The sequence below is a fragment of the Eptatretus burgeri genome, chromosome 16, assembly GCF_056783735.1.
Source record: "Eptatretus burgeri isolate ZD-2024b chromosome 16, Ebu_testis_v1, whole genome shotgun sequence".
Taxonomy (NCBI): Eukaryota; Metazoa; Chordata; class Myxini; order Myxiniformes; family Myxinidae; genus Eptatretus; species Eptatretus burgeri.
In genome coordinates this window covers 19,649,597-19,666,454 of record NC_140976.1, presented here as the reverse complement: position 1 = coordinate 19,666,454, position 16,858 = coordinate 19,649,597, and the positions used below count along the sequence as shown (strand labels likewise).

The 16,858-nt window shown below is 50.4% G+C and overlaps 1 protein-coding gene across 3 annotated transcripts; it reads right to left on the bottom strand.

Moving 5' to 3' along the window:
• Positions 1 to 371: 371 nt before the first annotated feature.
• TSLIG2 (tRNA splicing ligase complex subunit 2) lies at positions 372 to 7,174 on the bottom strand. Of its 3 annotated transcripts, XM_085860178.1 has the most exons (5): positions 7,020 to 7,174; positions 5,206 to 5,396; positions 4,725 to 5,094; positions 2,871 to 2,949; positions 372 to 1,056 (listed from the first exon to the last, which is right to left on the bottom strand). In XM_085860178.1, the coding sequence occupies exons 1-4, from the start codon at positions 7,101 to 7,103 to the stop codon at positions 2,890 to 2,892; spliced, it is 705 nt and encodes a 234-aa protein (XP_085716304.1). In that variant the 5' UTR covers positions 7,104 to 7,174; the 3' UTR covers positions 372 to 1,056; positions 2,871 to 2,889. The 3 variants fall into 3 exon arrangements, with proteins under 3 accessions (XP_085716304.1, XP_085716303.1, XP_085716305.1); XM_085860177.1 differs by lacking the exon at positions 372 to 1,056 and having other exon boundaries at positions 1,352 to 2,949; XM_085860179.1 differs by lacking the exons at positions 372 to 1,056; positions 7,020 to 7,174 and adding an exon at positions 6,825 to 7,016 and having other exon boundaries at positions 1,352 to 2,949.
• Positions 7,175 to 16,858: the final 9,684 nt, after the last annotated feature.

Genomic DNA, 16,858 nt, shown 5'->3' with positions numbered 1-16,858 from the left:
TCACCAGTAAAAGTCTGCATGAGTAGTTGCACTTATGGTGAAAAATTTGTCTCAATTGAATAAGCAGTTGCAGAGAAAACAGAAAATTTAGCATGGACGGACGTACGTACATTCGGACGGACGGACAACCCAAAAACATAATTCCACTGGAGACTTGGTCAGCAGAGGTCAGCAAAACCTCTAGTTCCTGATGTTAGTTGGTTCGTAAGCAAGTAAGTAATAAAATAAAAATAAAAATAAATGAGAAGTTCAGGTTGCACCTGATGAAATGCCATGATTTTATCCATCAAACGAAAAAGCATTCCAAAATGGCAAGTCCATCCCCCATCCGGTTTGTGCTCAAACTCAACTTTACAAAAACAGCCAAAAAAAAAGGAAATAAATAAAATTTATTAATTGATGATTTGTGTTCGACATATTCTCACAATAAAGGTTTGTTAAAAATTTGATGACAAATGATGAAATGGTTTAAAAGGTTATAGCACAGACAGACACAAGCGATTGCAAAATCCCATCTCCCGCTGCATGGACGGACAGCTTAATGACTGATCCAATTAAGCAGAGGAGGTACCCACATTGTTCACAACCAGTCTCCAAATTGTCTCGGCCAATACAGCGCATGCAATCTCGGATCGCTGTTTTCAGGTCAACAGTTCTGCGTGCTATCTTGTCGATTTGCTCTTCTAGGAAGTCCCCCACGCTCCCAGAAGTCACACGGATCAAGCTCCCGGATTGTTGGTGGCCAGGACTTGGACAAACTGACTATTGAGGCAGGAATAGAGGCAGTTTTGTAGAGAAACATGCTTAAACCATTCCGAAGAATCCTCCAGGTCGTTGTTACTGACAAACACCCCTCCATTGACAGATGATAGTGATTTCTTCCGGGGACTGTAAATAACACGAGCATTATTTCATTCAGCTGGCAGAGATGTTTGGTCAGCACACACGTACACTCTGTAGTGTCACGGACTAATTTGTTTTATGAACCACTGAAGTTTGGTTTCCTGCTGCACCGCCAGTCTGCAGTCTACCACATCTTCCATCTAACTGCACCTCCTGTGGACATGAAAAACGGAACATGAAACAAAACTTTAGACTTTCCCCTGTATAGTGAGTGTTACAAGTTTTATGCTTTCAGTATTTTGTCGATAATAAAATGCGTAAAATCAAGACATTTAATTTGGAACACCCCATATGTAGGTGTAACAGAAAACACTCATATGGTTTGTAAACGACGGGCGTGTACTCTCCACATCAACCACACCACGGGAAGGACAAAACAGCGAGACAAATGTTTGTAGTTCAAACCTTTCGGCTCAGATAATCCACTGCTCCGAGAGGACCGAACAAGTCCAAGTAAAGGCAGATTTGTATTTATACCGATATTTCAAGCTTTATTAAATCGGCTCTCCACTTGTGCAAACCCGCCCCACATAAAAAATACTGATTTGTCGACAAAACAAGTACCCAGCATTCAAAACGCAATTACCACTTCTGATGAATGTTGTGAAAGGAAAGGGTGGCACAGGAGGGAAGAGTTTGACATGATCAGTCAAGAATGAATCTTTCAAAAGAAAACCTCCAGGCTACTCTACAAAGAGCATCACATTCAGTTACAGGTTTACTTTTGGAACAGAAAGCATTATAGAGGTCAAAAACAAATGCAACTTACACTACATTCACAAGAAGCAATGGGACATTGATGCAGGATTCAGGGTTATTATGGACAATTGTTTATTCGATTTCTCAATGAGTGGTTGTCCAAGCAAAACTCAGATGCTCACGAACAATTTTGTGGCTGTCAAACAAGATTACACACTATTCCTTCTTCAAAAGTAAGTGCAAGCTCAGTGGTGGCTTGTGGTCTTCACTCTGGCCCTGAGGCACCATTCTAGGATGCCTCAGAACAGGTGGGCTTAAGTTTGGGGGAACGAGCCTATCACCACGTATTTAACGTTGTTTTTTTTTCGCACAGATTCCTAATTGACACAGTAGTGTGGTTGGGTGTTTGTGAGGAATCTCACCATAGTATTCTGTCAAAATTGGTAATGCAGCATCATCAGAAACATCAAAATAAGACACCTTGATAAAGCACCTGCTACTTTGCAAAGGGGGTGGGGGGTGGGGGGAAGGGTATGGGGAGAAATATGCACATGCAGGTTATGAGGGTTCATTACAAGTATGTGGGTGTGCGGTTCCAAAACATTTAGCATTGCTGTTTGATACATCTGCGAGAAAAAGGAAAATAAAAGAACGACAGCTTGGGGACAACGGACCTGCAATGCACATTTTGCCGAAACAGTCGCTTTGAAAAGCTCTTAACTTCTAAAACTATCGAGCAGCACAAGTGCCACACAGCTCGACTATCAAACATACGACTCTTTTGTACATATTTACAAGATCGTTTATGATGCTTTGATACAAACCAATAATGAGCATCAAAAGCCAACAGTGAAATAGAGAGATTAACAGGTTGCACAGAAATGGAAAACTCCAAAAAAAAACAAACAAACATTAAAACAAGGAGTCAATTTAAAAAACAAACAGACTTAATAAATAAAAGATAAAAACTGCAACTTTCCCTTGTTGAAATGACTTGTTCTTCATTATTGACAAACTCACTTTGCTGTAATGCAAGTTCTGCTACACCCTGGCCACACCTTCCTCCTCTTCAACCACCATCACCCCCCTCCCACCCCCTTACCCTCCTCATTCTCCTCCTCCTCCAATCCCTTCACAAACAGAAATGTTATTCAAGGAGGTGAAAGCGATTTGTGTGCTTTCGGTCGGTTAAAAGTGTCGATTAACCCAGCTGTGCACACGAGTTGCTTTTGCAACAGACTACAAGTTAACAAATGCTGCTGAACAACCTTAAGAGCAGAAAATCTTTCATGGCCACTTGATCTTTTGTATCTTTTTCTTGGGTTCTGGACTCATGTTGTCCATCATCTGCAACATACAAACAAACAAAGCACCGTAAAATACAAAATCTCAACAATGACCACCTATAATTTGGCGATAACTCACCTACTCTTCGCTCCACCCTTAAAGAGTAGAACACGTGCGAATCAACCGATTAATTATCCATCCAGAGCTTTTGGAAACGATGCAAAATGTGCATCGAGTCATCGACCAGTCTTAAAACTGTCAGAATGGCGATTGGAAAACAAGGGGGGGGGGGTGCATCAGCAGGTGTGCCATCCGTGGGATGGGACGTTAAGCCAAGGACCCATCTGCCAGCAATGGTTGCACAAGCATGCCCAGCGGTGTCTTTCAAGAAAAAGTAGGTGGGAGAGTTATTGCCTGCAAGTACCCTGGCCAAATTACAAACTATGTCTCAGTGTGCAGAATCAACTCAATGATGATGCAACAAACGGTGAGAATCTGTAATCAACTCCTGGACCAACATGCATTCACCGACAACGGCATCCAAAGAGGAATACCCATAAATCTAACAAAAATCTTCAAGTTAAAGAAGATATAAATTTTCATTTGCAGTGGCTCAGCGTCAGTTCTTGCAGCGCATCAACTTGAACCTGAAGGGGTACTGCCGCTGACACCCCTTCCAGGTTCAGACAGGAATTTGGTCAGGGTGCCTGCCAAAACTCAGCTACTCTTTGCAAAGGACACGATTTAATAGATTAAACACATCTGACTTGCATGGAGCATGCGAGTTTGAATCTTGTTCTTAAGCACCTTATGTAATGGATTGTAAAGTACTGGAATTACTCGTGTGTAATCCGCTTCTCGTGTATAATCCTTCGGGCACTTTTCAGATAAAATTCTCAGGAAAATTACAAGTTTCTATGTTTAACCCACACCCCCGAAAACGTCAGGTTTCTAGCGATGAGCTTCACCTGCAGCCTGACATAGACTGTGTTTACTGCAATCCCTAGAGAGTGGCACTCAAGTTATCCACTCCATCAGGACCTTCTCGAGATTTGGGAAATGAGCATTGGAGAAAGGACTGGCCTTCTTGGTCTTGGGCATCTTCTCAATAACTTATTCCTGTCTGTGCCAAGCTCTAACGTTACTCGAATCGAGATCAGACTTGCGACCAGCTGCACTAATTACCATATTATTCAGCATAACGGTCCATTTCTAACTTGTATGAAACACGACATGATGAACGACGTGGCATGTTGAGTGTACATAGCTCTTAACGAGTGATACGTGACATCAGATTAGCTCAGTGAGAGCATGTTAGTAACTCTCAAACCTTAAATGAATCAATAACTTACACTAATACTCCAGCAGGCTGTTGTGCTGCAGTGCACGACGTGTTAATCCCCATGCTTATTTTGCTGCTATGACCACGTTTCTCAAAAGTTGAGAACAAACGTCTTAAAAACAAAGTGATGTATTATAACCAAATGAGTTTAATTCAATCAAAATAATTATTATTCAGAAAAACACCAAACAATACAAGTTCGGTGCTGCATAAGAAATCCCACAATACACTGCATTTTAAAAGATGGCAACGGCTTGTACTGAAACTCGATCGTGCGTTGATGCGAGAAATCGGGAGAAATAGAGCTTTTATTTTCGGTCTCATGGGTAATATAGACCCCAAATTTTTATTAGATATTTATTGGCCAAAAATACAACTTGTACATGAGTAATTATGTTTTTATAAATCTTTATGATCTTGTGTCACATCTCAGACCAATGTCATGATGCCAAGTACACAAAAATGCCAAACTTTTGAAAACCGTGATCCTTACGTCTGAGCCTTTTTGGGAAGCAGTGGAGCAGACAGGAACTTTGGGAGATGCAATTCGCTTTATTGCGGTCACAACCGCTTTGGAAGTTGCACAAGGTGAGGCATCCTTGGCTTGTCCATTGCGGTTGGTAGAGGGCAGGAGTTGAGCTACGGGAGTCGATCCCGTGTTGCTCAGCTTGATAACGGTGCCTGAAAAGTTTGCCACTGGAGGAGGTTTGAGCCTATCAGTGACAGGCAGAGGGGACTTAACGGTTCCATTGCCTGCCGGCGTGGTCGGTATCGCGTCATTTCTCCGTAATTTAATACTCGTACATGTGATTGCTCCGTCAAACACGATCGACGATCTTTTTCCACCAGCTCTTTCATTTGACCTGATGGGAGGCAAGCATGACGCACACCAAAAGTAAACCACAGCCAATAATCACCATCAATAGTATCTGCACAGTTAGCTCGCACAACGACCGACAAGGTGAGTACCTCACCTGGAATTTGGATCCGAGGCAGAAGCAGAGGCACAAGGGGACGCAGTCCTCAGACGCCTCTGCAGAACCCGCTGAGCCCAACGCATGTTGGAGTAAAACTTGCGCTGAGGTTGAGGAACCACATGTTGGTAGTATAGTTTGAGGAGCTCTTCACGACACAGACTGCTCCCCTTAGCATCGATGACTCCACGCTGAGCAAACATTCAATGACACAAGCACGTTAGGGTAACAAAACCATCTCGCAATTAAATCACATGAAGCATGAAGTCATTCAGTTTATTATGCTCATGTCACATCTCTCACTTAGCTGTAAAACTTCGAAAAATAAATGACACCTCCAGTTGAGGTCAAGGCTCATATGAAACTTAGGCCTCCACTTCACCTTTCAAAAATTTTGTGGGGTCACAGACACTCAGTGGGGAAAGGGGGGGGGGCAACTGGATGAGATCACTTGTTATCCTACCATGTATTAAAGTAAGAACGCACACCCTCGCAATGAGGAAGATGAATGAACACCCCGTTGCCCTTGACTTTGCCCCGTCGCCTTTGCCCTCTAGGGCACTCTTTCAGGTTAATCCTTACCAACCTCATGTAATGAGGACCACACACAAACTGCAACGCAGCACTTGTGCAGTGGCAAAAAAAAAACATCCCTTAGTACATAAAATTGAAAAGTTTTCTTGATTATGCCCATTTGGATAATGACGTCACCGGGAAACATAACTACAAGCATTAAAAACAAACTGTAATGTTTTGAGAGACTTGTGGAATAAAGTTCATGTTTGTCATGGGACGAACATGTGATGACTGAACACGTTCTTCGGCTGGATTGTTAAAAAAAAAACTCCCGCTCTCGGGCCCACTCCCGCTCCCGGGCCCACTCCCGCTCCCGGGCCCACTCCCGCTCTCGGGCCCACTCCCGCTCTCGGGCCCACTCCCGCTCTCGGGCCCACTCCCGCTCTCGGGCCCACTCCCGCTCCCACTCCCGCTCCCACTCCCGCTCCCACTCCCGCTCTCGGGCCCACTCCCGCTCTCGGGCCCACTCCCGCTCTCGGGCCCACTCCCGCTCCCACTCCCGCTCTCGGGCCCACTCCCGCTCTCGGGCCCACTCCCGCTCCCACTCCCGCTCTCGGGCCCACTCCCGCTCTCGGGCCCACTCCCGCTCCCGGGCCCACTCCCGGGCCCACTCCCGCTCCGGGGCCCACTCCCGCTCCGGGGCCCACTCCCGCTCTCGGGCCCACTCCCGCTCTCGGGCCCACTCCCGCTCTCGGGCCCACTCCCGCTCTCGGGCCCACTCCCGCTCTCGGGCCCACTCCCGCTCTCGGGCCCACTCCCGCTCTCGGGCCCACTCCCGCTCCGGGGCCCACTCCCGCTCCGGGGCCCACTCCCGCTCCGGGGCCCACTCCCCCTCTCGGGCCCACTCCCGCTCTCGGGCCCACTCCCGCTCCGGGGCCCACTCCCCCTCTCGGGCCCACTCCCCCTCTCGGGCTCAACCAAAGCGGCACATTCGTTTTACTCGCAAATGACGTCATGAAATTGCAATATGTACGTACATCGGTTTTGTTGCATTGAGAAATAAAACTGAAATCCATTCAGATATCGAAAATGTAAAACCTCACGTGATAACACATTAAATAAATAAATGCGCCGCTCGATCACTACAAGAGAAGGTTCACTTCACATCGCTGAAGAACAAAGCAAGGCCCAGGCTGAGGCGAATTGCAGGGCCCGACGACACGAAATGGCGCGAACGGCGAAGCGCAGAGTTCGACACAAGCTCAGTTTATGTCGCTAAAAAGAACATTCAGGGGAACCTGGGTCAAAATCCGGGTCAAAACGTCCTTGGTGAAGAGCTCAGGATGCAAAAGATCCAAAGCGTGCAGCGATACGTCAGCCATGACACCTCTACAGGGGCGGAGAAAAGCGACCTTAACTCAATCATTCATTCCTTCATTCATTCCTCACTCAATAAAATTTATTACTCACTCAGTACTTCTTTTAATCATTTAATCCGTCGGACTGGTCCATCCGAGTAAGTTGGAAAATAATTTTATTTTTAAATCGTTCGACCGATTCACGACGTTACGATCCATCGGAGTTGTCGGCGTTCGTCCGGGGAAGGGAGGGTCACGTCGTGACGTCATTCAAGATGGCCGCGTTCGTACGGGGGAGGGAGGGTCACGTCGTGACGTCATTCAAGATGGCCGCGTTCGTACGAGAGAGGGAGATCACTTCGTGACGTCATTCAAGATGGCCGCGTTCGTTCGTCGCTTGGAGGAACAAATGCCCGTCCATGAGGCGAGTTTAATATCTGGCTCGTTTGGTTACACACAAGGAATTTAGGTGCAGGAGGAGGAAATTCGAACCATCGTGCCTGCGCAACATAAACACCACACCGATTCGTGTAAAAAAAAATTAAAATGTAAAATGTTTTTATTGTATTTTCTATCAAAAAAAATGTTTCCAGGGGTTTGGGAGTGGGAGTGAGAGTAGGAGTAGGAGTAGGAGTAGGAGTAGGAGTAGGAGGTTTTTTTGGATGAAAAGCACACAACACCCTTTGACCCCCCCCCCCAACATGCAATCACTCATCAATGCTCAAAAAAACTACCGAAAATTCCTGCCAACAAGCCGATACCTCGCTGTCTCTGATACTTCCAGGTACGTATCTAATTCTAATTTAAACTTAGCCACTGTTTCTGCCGCCACTACCTTTCCAGGGGTATCGTTCTGTGCATTAACTACTCTCATCAATTACACCTGCTCGCGTGGCAGGTGACACTTGTTACTGGCAGGTTGAGGAGTAAGCGCTGGGATGGGACTCGATTTGTGCCCTGCTGCCTCATCAACTTTCCCTCCAGTCTCACACACTTGTCCATCCTCTTCTCTCCACGCTTCGATGCACCACCGATGGCTTCTTCTGGAATCCTCCGGAGCTCCGTCGTCACGGCCCTTTTGTTGGCCTCCACATCAGGAAATCGGGTCCCTTTGATCACCCCCTTGAGCTTGGGGAATAGGAAAAAAATCACAAGGGGCCAAGTCTGGTGAATACGGGGGTTTCTCCAGAGTTGGCAGGTTCCTCTCCACCAGAAACTGTCGGATGCTCAAGGCACTGTGTACAGGGGTGTTGTCATGGTGGAGCACCCAGGCGTTGTTCTCCCACAGATCCCTCCTCTTGACTGATCTCATGAGGCGCCGGAGGATCTCCTTGTACATCTATTGATTCACTGTTTGACCCTGTGGTAGAAACTCGAAGTGGACGATGCCCTTGATGTCAAAAAACGCGATGAGCATCACCTTGACCTTCACTTCGACATCCTTGCTTTCTTTGGTCTTGGTGATGCCGGATTTCTCCACTGACGACTCTGCCATTTGGTCTCAGGATCGTATTTGAATATCTACGATTCATCGCCAGTAATGACTCTTCCGAGCAGGTCTGGATCGTCCTCGAGGCTCTCGATAATGTCTTGACAGACAGTGACTCGTTGCTGTTTCTGGTCCTCAGACAACAGGTTGGGGACCATCTTTGCGCACACCTTGTGCATTTCGAGATTTTCAGTGATGATGCTCCAGACAGTGTCCTTGTTGATCGAAAGTTCCTCAGCAATCATCCGTACCGCGAGTCGACGATCTGCGCGCACCATCTGCTTCACATGCTCGACGTTGTCCGCCGTTTGCTCGTTGAAGGTCTTCCAGACCATGGATCATCTTCAATCTCCTCCTGTCCCTCTTTGTGTAATGTCCGGAGGGCAGTGAGGCATGGAGAGTCGTGAGGGTTGTCGAACTCTGTTTATTGCCCGTCCAAATGCACACTACTGTAGACTACACACACGCCTCAAGCGGCGCAAACACCTATAAGCCTTGCGGACATGTGACTACCAAAACCACACCTCCACGCCCCCACAACGCTCCCCGCATTGTGCCTTGCGCACGTATGCCAATACACCACACTTTGAACCTCTTGTACCATTCACATGAACGTGTATGTGACATCGTTTCTTCACCGTAGACTTGTTGCAGCATTGCGAAGGATTCGGAAGGTGTTTTGCCAAACTTGGCAAGAAACTTCAGATTGGCTCTCTGCTCACGACTCATAGTGCGACGACTCATAGACTAGACAGCGTGTAAAGCACGACCTGTAAAAAATCAAACAATGAGTGCAGTCAACCATCACCAATCACATATATTGTTCACATCACAATATAAATCACATATATTGCTGGAATGTTGAGAAAGACTGTGACACAACCCGTTCATTCAAGTTGTGTAAGTGGAACACACAGCAGGCTCAGTCCCGTTACTTTTGAGAGGGACCTCATAATCTTCTGGACATAGGTCTGACACGAGCCCAATATCAGCTCCCTATTGGGCCACGGCAGTCATAGCCTAAGGGGTTGGTGAGAGGGAAACACCCCCCCCCCACAGCCGAGGGGCCTCGTTACCGAGCCGATAACCTTCCCGGGGCCCATACCGCCATTTTTTGTTGCAGAGGTTTCCTCCTATCTTTCACCTTTCAGGAGATTAACGCGTGCAGACAAACAAATAAACAAAAACTTCAAATTATATATTAGAATATATATATATATATATATATATATATATATATATATATATATATATATATATATATATATACATATATATATACATATATATATATATATATATATATATATATATATTGTTGTGGTTACCAAATTCGCAAACCACCATTCAGGTCCCTTAGGTGAGGTATCTCGGCAAGTATATGTGTAGTTAGGCCCAAACCCGTTGTCTAGTGGGAATACATGTCATTTATGCGAGCTGCGACTCTTCAGGATAGCCGTTTTTCTTTTACTATCTTTATTTTGGACCAACCGCCATGATTACCACCACAACCACAACATCAACCAACAACCACAACCACCGCTTCACCACAACCGCCACGACCTTCACGTCACACCTCGCAACCGTAGCATCGCCACCGTTCTTGCCCCGCTGTGGGTACCGGTGTTGGACTCGTGCAGGGCGCGCGTCGAACAGCGTGTACAAAATCACGGATTTTGTGCTTCAAAAACGGATCAAAAACGACACACGCCCACTTTTTGCCGTCCAATCGGTGAGCGAGGGGCGATTTGGCCCCGCCTCCAGGACGATCGATATATGCAAATTTGTGGATCAAAAAGCCTTCACGCCCACTTTTTCTCGGGCCAATGGGGAGCGAGGTGAAAGGTCAAAGGGAGGGGGTCAAAGGCGAAGCTACGGGGGGATAAAAGGACCGTGTTCGTCAGTCAGGAGAGTGGAGGAGTCGGGGAGTCCAGAAGTGGAGAGGCGGAAAGGAGAGTCGGAGAGTCCAGAGGTGGAGAGCAGGAGAGTCGGAAGCAGAGGGTCAAGACTTCGCGGGCGGTGGAGCTGGTCGTCGTGTGCGTTGGAGTTCGAACGGAGGGGACGGAGCTGTGGAAAGGCGGCGACACCAGACGAGGGGGTGCTCGCGTCGGGAGCTGCACCCCAGAGAGGCCGACAGCGCGACCTGGCCGAGGTGGAGACGCTCGTCGCGGGATAATAAAAATCCTCTATACCCCGAGCATCAGCAACCCCCTCCTGTTTCCCCCCGCGCTGAGATAGTGCGACCAAGGGGGCCCCTTTCCCACCCCCTGCCAGACACTGTCCGCGAGGTCCGCGGAGTTGGGGCGCCATCGCCGCTCCGCGTCTCATCACCAGACGGGTAGGCGCGACCCGGTCTCGGCCTCAGGCCCGCCTCATTCTTGAGGGTATTCTTTCCTTGGTTTTGGGTATGTGTTGTCGGCGCCGTCTGTGAGGTAGAATTGTATAAGTGTTGCCGTGTGCTCGGTAGTCGGTATTAGCTCTGCATTGTGTTTTCACTTTTACATTTGCTTGTTGTGTAAATTGCATTGTGTCTTTTCTGTGTGCATTTGGTGGAATTGTATATGTGTGCTTCCCGTGTGCCGCGAATAAATGTGCTTTTGTGTTGAACTGTTTCCCGCTTCGCTTCGTCATTTCTCCCATTGAATCCTCATCTTGCTTCACGTAAAGGGTTGGTAGTGGGCTGAATACGCCCGATAATTAATCGAACCGTCGAGGTCGACGAATAACACCGCTCGGTTATCCCGATAGTACGGAACGGGTCGCTTAAGTGGCCCGTGTCCGAAGTCGACCTGCGGCGAGGTGCGATCGCCCGGTCTACCCTCCGCGTGGGTACTTAGGTAGGTCGAATTTGGCGAGCAACCCTATCCCACGCGGGGGCTGATTGGCTCGATCGCGGTGAGACCGAAAGGTCCACCCGTGACTGGTTCCCGGCGTTAGTCCGAGAGGGTCACGACTGGATTGTCCGTCCGGTGGGCGACGTGCCGCGATTCGAGTTACGTGGCCGTCGCACGCCGGCGGGCGCGAAATCCGCAACACTGGTGTCAGGTCGTGCGATACAAATTCATCGCCCTCCTCGCGGCACTTGTATCGGAGAACAGGAAAACGGGCTCTCCTGTCTCCAATTAAATTCACGGGAATCGGTCCAGGGGTGAGAGAAGCGACCCCCGATTCCCTCCAAATTACGAGCGAGCAAATTAACCCTTCACGAGAAGCAAGATGGCGTCTCAAGGCGAGCGGGAGCCGGGGGTATTAGAAATGTATATGTGTAGTAATGTAGAATCCATGGTCCAGGATGGAATCCCCGAGCAGGAAATGTTGATTGTGCAGGAACACGGACTCGCCCAACTGAACCCAGGGCCCGAGGTGGGTGCGGCAGCGGCCGCGGTGTATGACACCTCCCCCCTCTCCACCAAGACCCTTCCCCAACCCCTGCCGAAACGGCTCACTTGAGTGCATCCGACATGGCCCAGCTATTCACCATGCTGGCACAAATGAATGCGGAAATAAAAAACGAAATGAAAGACATGAACAAGCAAATGAAAGAACTGTGGGGTGCGACGCAGAACATGGGCCGATGCCTGCAGGCGGGCATGAAGGCCGTGACAACGGAAATAATAGTGGAGACAAGGGAGGTAAAGGGTGAAGAGTTGGCAGTGACGGTAGCCGGGAAGGGAACGATAGAGGAGAGACTGCACGGTGAGGACGGGGTAAGTGACGCACACACACACACGGAGGTAGTGGAGGATAATGGGGGTGAGCTCGCGGAGCGTGTAGAGACCCAGTGCGAGCACCTGGATGGCCTCCTCCAGGAACGAGGGGAGGGAGTCTGCCCCCTTGAGGCGAGTCACGACCAGGTGAGTTCGGTCGTGCTTTGCGAGGTTGAGGGGACGAGTGCTGCGAACGGGTGCACGGAGAGCTTGGGGGGTATAGAGGCCCCGGAGACCCTTGTGGGGACACGAATCCCCAGTGTGGTTGTCCCTGTGTGTGTGGTGCAAGGCGTGAGTGTGTCCCCGTGTGTGGAAGCGACCCCGTGTGTGAGTGGTGTGGTGGCGATGGTGCCGGAGTACGTGCTTCCCAGCACGCCGTGTGTGGATGAGGCACGGAGTGTGAGTGAGGCACCGCGGGTTAGTGCCCCCGCGTGTGTGGGTGAGGCACCGTGTGTGGAAGAGACCGCGTGTGTGAGTGTCGCCGTGTGTATGAGTGAGGTACCGCGGGTGAGTGCCCCCGCGTGTGTAAGTAGTATGGTTTGTGTGAGTGGTGAGGCACCGTGCATGAGTGAACGGCCGTGTGCAAGGTCGCTGAGTGCAAGGGAGACCGTGTGTGTGAGAGAGCGGTATGTGAGGGAGATGTCGGTTGGCATGCGGGAGCACGCAGCCGCGTCTCCCGGTGTGAATGTGATGGAGTGGACTGTGTGCGTCGTAACACGCAGGTGTGCGTGGGTCGAATGGCGACGACGGCGACATGGGAGGAACGAAAGCCGAGTAGCGGCTGTGGTTGTTTCGAGGACCGTGCCGGGTTCACCCAGCAGTGAGCACGCGGTTCGTGCTGTGCAACGCACGAGACCGCCACGTGCTCGCTTGCGAGAGTGAAGTCCCGGTCCGGAAACGCACGCGGTGGATTTGCCGATCCCGCGGACGGACAAAGTTTAGGCAGGATAACGGATTTGGACCGGACGGGTTCTCCACGCGATCGTGTGTGTGAAGCTCCAACGGGCAAAGCACATGTGTTCGCGTGGGGAACCCCTCGAGACGTGGGGCTTGTGGTTTTTTTTTATGCGCACGGTGACGTCATGGCTGCACGTGGGGTTGGAATCCGGCAGGAGGGGTATCTCTGCCGGATGGTCCCGTCCAAGGAGGGACGAGGAACACGTGCAGCTGCATGACGTCACGGCCAGGTGCAAAGTGCGCGAGCTCTGAGTTGCCGCGCAGGTGCTGCGCATGGAAAAAAAAAAAAGAAAAGAAGAAGCAAGCCTCACTTTCGGGTGCAAAGGATTCCTGGGCAAGGGGTGAAAGACCCCCTTACCTGGGCACAGGATGGAAACTAGTTAGGGGGAAGGGTTAGCTTAGTTAGACCGACTTCATGGGGCAGGGGTAAGTCCTCATGGAGTCCGTGGAATGGATTAGTTAGAGGGATTGTAGCCAGATTTAGGTTGGGAAATAAAATGAATTTTTGAGTTAGGAGACAGTGACTGACAGTGAGTGTGTAGAGGGGACGTAGTTTAGCTACGTAGTGTTAAAAGGAACGTGCTGTAGTTTAAGGGACGACGTGGGAGCACGAGTTAGTTAGGGGAGGTAGTTAGAAGGATGGCAGAGTTCAGCAGTGTGTGTTGAAAAGTTGGTGAGTTGTGAGGCATGTGCTTGGTGAGTGAGTGAGGCCAGCGGGTCTGTGTGTGTGGAGTGAATGGGGAATGCATGGTGCGATGAGTGATTGGGGGGAGGAGTGACTCCCACCCAAGGGACCCCCGGGGTCAGTGTAGAGTGAGTTAGCTGGGTTAGTCAAATTGAAAAATGGAGGTCGTTTTGCTGTTGGTGGGAAAGTAGGCTCGAAACCCATTTGGAGGGGTGCAGGAGCCCTGTTGACGGGCTTGGGAGCGTGGCTGCGAAAGGTGAGTATCGCTGAGTGGGTACCCCGGGCACCAGGCTAGTCGGCCGCGGTAGGCCATGGGCCCATGGGGGGCCGGGATAGAGTAGTGGGCACGGGTGCGCCTGCTTGGTGCGGGGGCCCGGGGCGCCATTAGCCGCGTGGGCAGTGTTGTGGGCACGGGTGACCCTCGGAAAGGGGCCTCGGAAGCCAGCCTGCCACGTGTGCGTTTCAGGGGAGGTGCCATGGGGGGCACTCCCCGGTGTTAGGGAGCTGGTAGGCTCGGAGGCAGTGTAGTGCCCGGGGGTGCCATAGCGGGAGATTCGGCAGAGGGTCGTGCCTGCCAAAGGGAGCCACGTGTCCCAGCCAGGAGACCGTGTGAGGGCACGGAGAGAAAATTGGGGGGCGAGGCCCGAAATTGTGAGGACACCAACACAGGCGACGGGAATCTGGGTTGTTAGAACCTATAGTTTAAGCGAGAGGCGCTTGTTGAAAGCCCCGGGGTAGTTTAACAGTTAAATGGTTAGGGTAGATTAGGAGATGTACCCCTCCGCACCATCCATCCCCTCGCTGTCGTTGTGGGCCGCTGGACCCACTTTGGTTAGATCGCCGAACTCTGGGGAGGCCATTCTGAGGCTTCGTTGGGCCTCGACACAGGACGTTAGCTCTCCCTTGTTCCCCTCCGGGAAGGGAACGTAGGGGTTGGGAGTAGGCTAGGTGACAGGATAGGTTAGCCGAACAAGGACGATAAAGGGGGTTAGGGGACGATTTATAGAGGGGAAGTAAACATAAAAGTAAAAATAAAAAATAAATAAGTTGGGGCTAAATTGGGGTTTGGACAAATTAAGGGAGTGGGTATGTACAGTGACAGGCAAAGGCGATAGGTTTGGAGGGAGACAGGTAGGTAGGTCCAAGCCCGCCTTCCAAGTGGCCAGCACCACCGCACTCCCTCCATCAACCTCCACTGAACGGCAAAGGCTGGCCAACTTCATCGGCTGGCCGTGTTTTGCTTCAAGGCGGAGGCCGGCCAACTTCATCGGCAGCTGTGTGCTGCAAGGCCTGTGCCGGCCGGATCATCTGCTGGCTGTTTTTCTTCGAGGCCTGTGCCGGCCTGGTTCTGCGGGCTGTGTTTGCCTGCAGCGGCCTTCTTCTGCGGGCTGTGTTTGCCTGCACCTTTTCCATGCCATGCCCACTGCCCATGTTCACCAGCCCCGTTCAATTTTTGCTTTGCCCCCCCCCCCTGTTCATTGCCATGTGCGCCAGGATCAAGGCAACAGTTTGCAAGCTGCAAGAACTGCCCTGTTGGCAGCTACAACACGGGCCTGCAGTGGCGGCCCGTGCACCGTGTTTGCGTCCATCCATTCATCCATCCATTCATCCATCCATTCGTTGTGTTCATTGCGTGTGCCACTTGAGCTGGCACGGAGACTGCGTTGTGCAGCCCATGCACCGTTGTGGTTCACTGCGTTCAGTTCAAAAGGGAAGGCCTTGGACTGCGTGTGAGCAGCCAGCCACGTTCCCTGTCACCTGCATTGTTTTGAGCCAGAGACTGCATGCGGGCAGCCTGGCTCCCTGCTAACTGCTTTTCTTTTGCAGAGTTCAATGATCCTGGGCCATGGTTTAGTGTAAAATTTGTAAGTTAAGGTTAAGATGTACTGTAAATATGAGTGCGCCCCCCGGCATGTCTGTCTAGCGCCGGCAATTTTATTTAAGTCGTCCGTGTGAGTGAGTTTGTTTAGATAGTTACGCAGCCCTCAGGTTATTTATTTTGGGGACACGAATACCATGAATGTCGCACTCAGGGATCCGTAGGTAAAATGTACTAGGGGAAAACTACACATGATGGCACAAGAAAATTTGACGACTCGGGACGAGTCTGTAAAAAGGGGAGGGGGTAGTGTTGTGGTTACCAAATTCGCAAACCACCATTCAGGTCCCTTAGGTGAGGTATCTCGGCAAGTATATGTGTAGTTAGGCCCAAACCCGTTGTCTAGTGGGAATACATGTCATTTATGCGAGCTGCGACTCTTCAGGATAGCCGTTTTTCTTTTACTATCTTTATTTTGGACCAACCGCCATGATTACCACTACAACCACAACATTAACCAACAACCACAACCACCGCTTCACCACAACCGCCACGACCTTCACGTCACACCTCGCAACCGTAGCATCGCCACCGTTCTTGCCCCGCTGTGGGTACCGGTGTTGGACTCGTGCAGGGCGCGCGTCGAACAGCGTGTACAAAATCACGGATTTTGTGCTTCAAAAACGGATCAAAAACGACACACGCCCACTTTTTGCCGTCCAATCGGTGAGCGAGGGGCGATTTGGCCCCGCCTCCAGGACGATCGATATATGCAAATTTGTGGATCAAAAAGCCTTCACGCCCACTTTTTCTCGGGCCAATGGGGAGCGAGGTGAAAGGTCAAAGGGAGGGGGTCAAAGGCGAAGCTACGGGGGGATAAAAGGACCGTGTTCGTCAGTCAGGAGAGTGGAGGAGTCGGGGAGTCCAGAAGTGGAGAGGCGGAAAGGAGAGTCGGAGAGTCCAGAGGCGGAGAGTAGGAGAGTCGGAAGCAGAGGGTCAAGACTTCGCGGGCGGTGGAGCTGGTCGTCGTGTGCGTTGGAGTTGGAACGGAGGGGACGGAGCTGTGGAAAGGCGGCGACACCAGACGAGGGGGTGCTCGCGTCGGGAGCTGCACCCCAGGGA

Coding starts and splice junctions, on each gene's coding strand:
- TSLIG2 (XM_085860178.1), bottom strand. CDS start 7,103: ATGGCTGACGTATCGCTGCACGCTTTGGATCTTTTGCATCCTGAGCTC. Junction 5,397..7,019: donor TGACCCGGATTTTGACCCAG/GTTCCCCTGAAT, acceptor ATGTTTGCTCAG/CGTGGAGTCATCGATGCTAA. Junction 5,095..5,205: donor GCCTCGGATCCAAATTCCAG/GTGAGGTACTCA, acceptor GCCTCCCATCAG/GTCAAATGAAAGAGCTGGTG.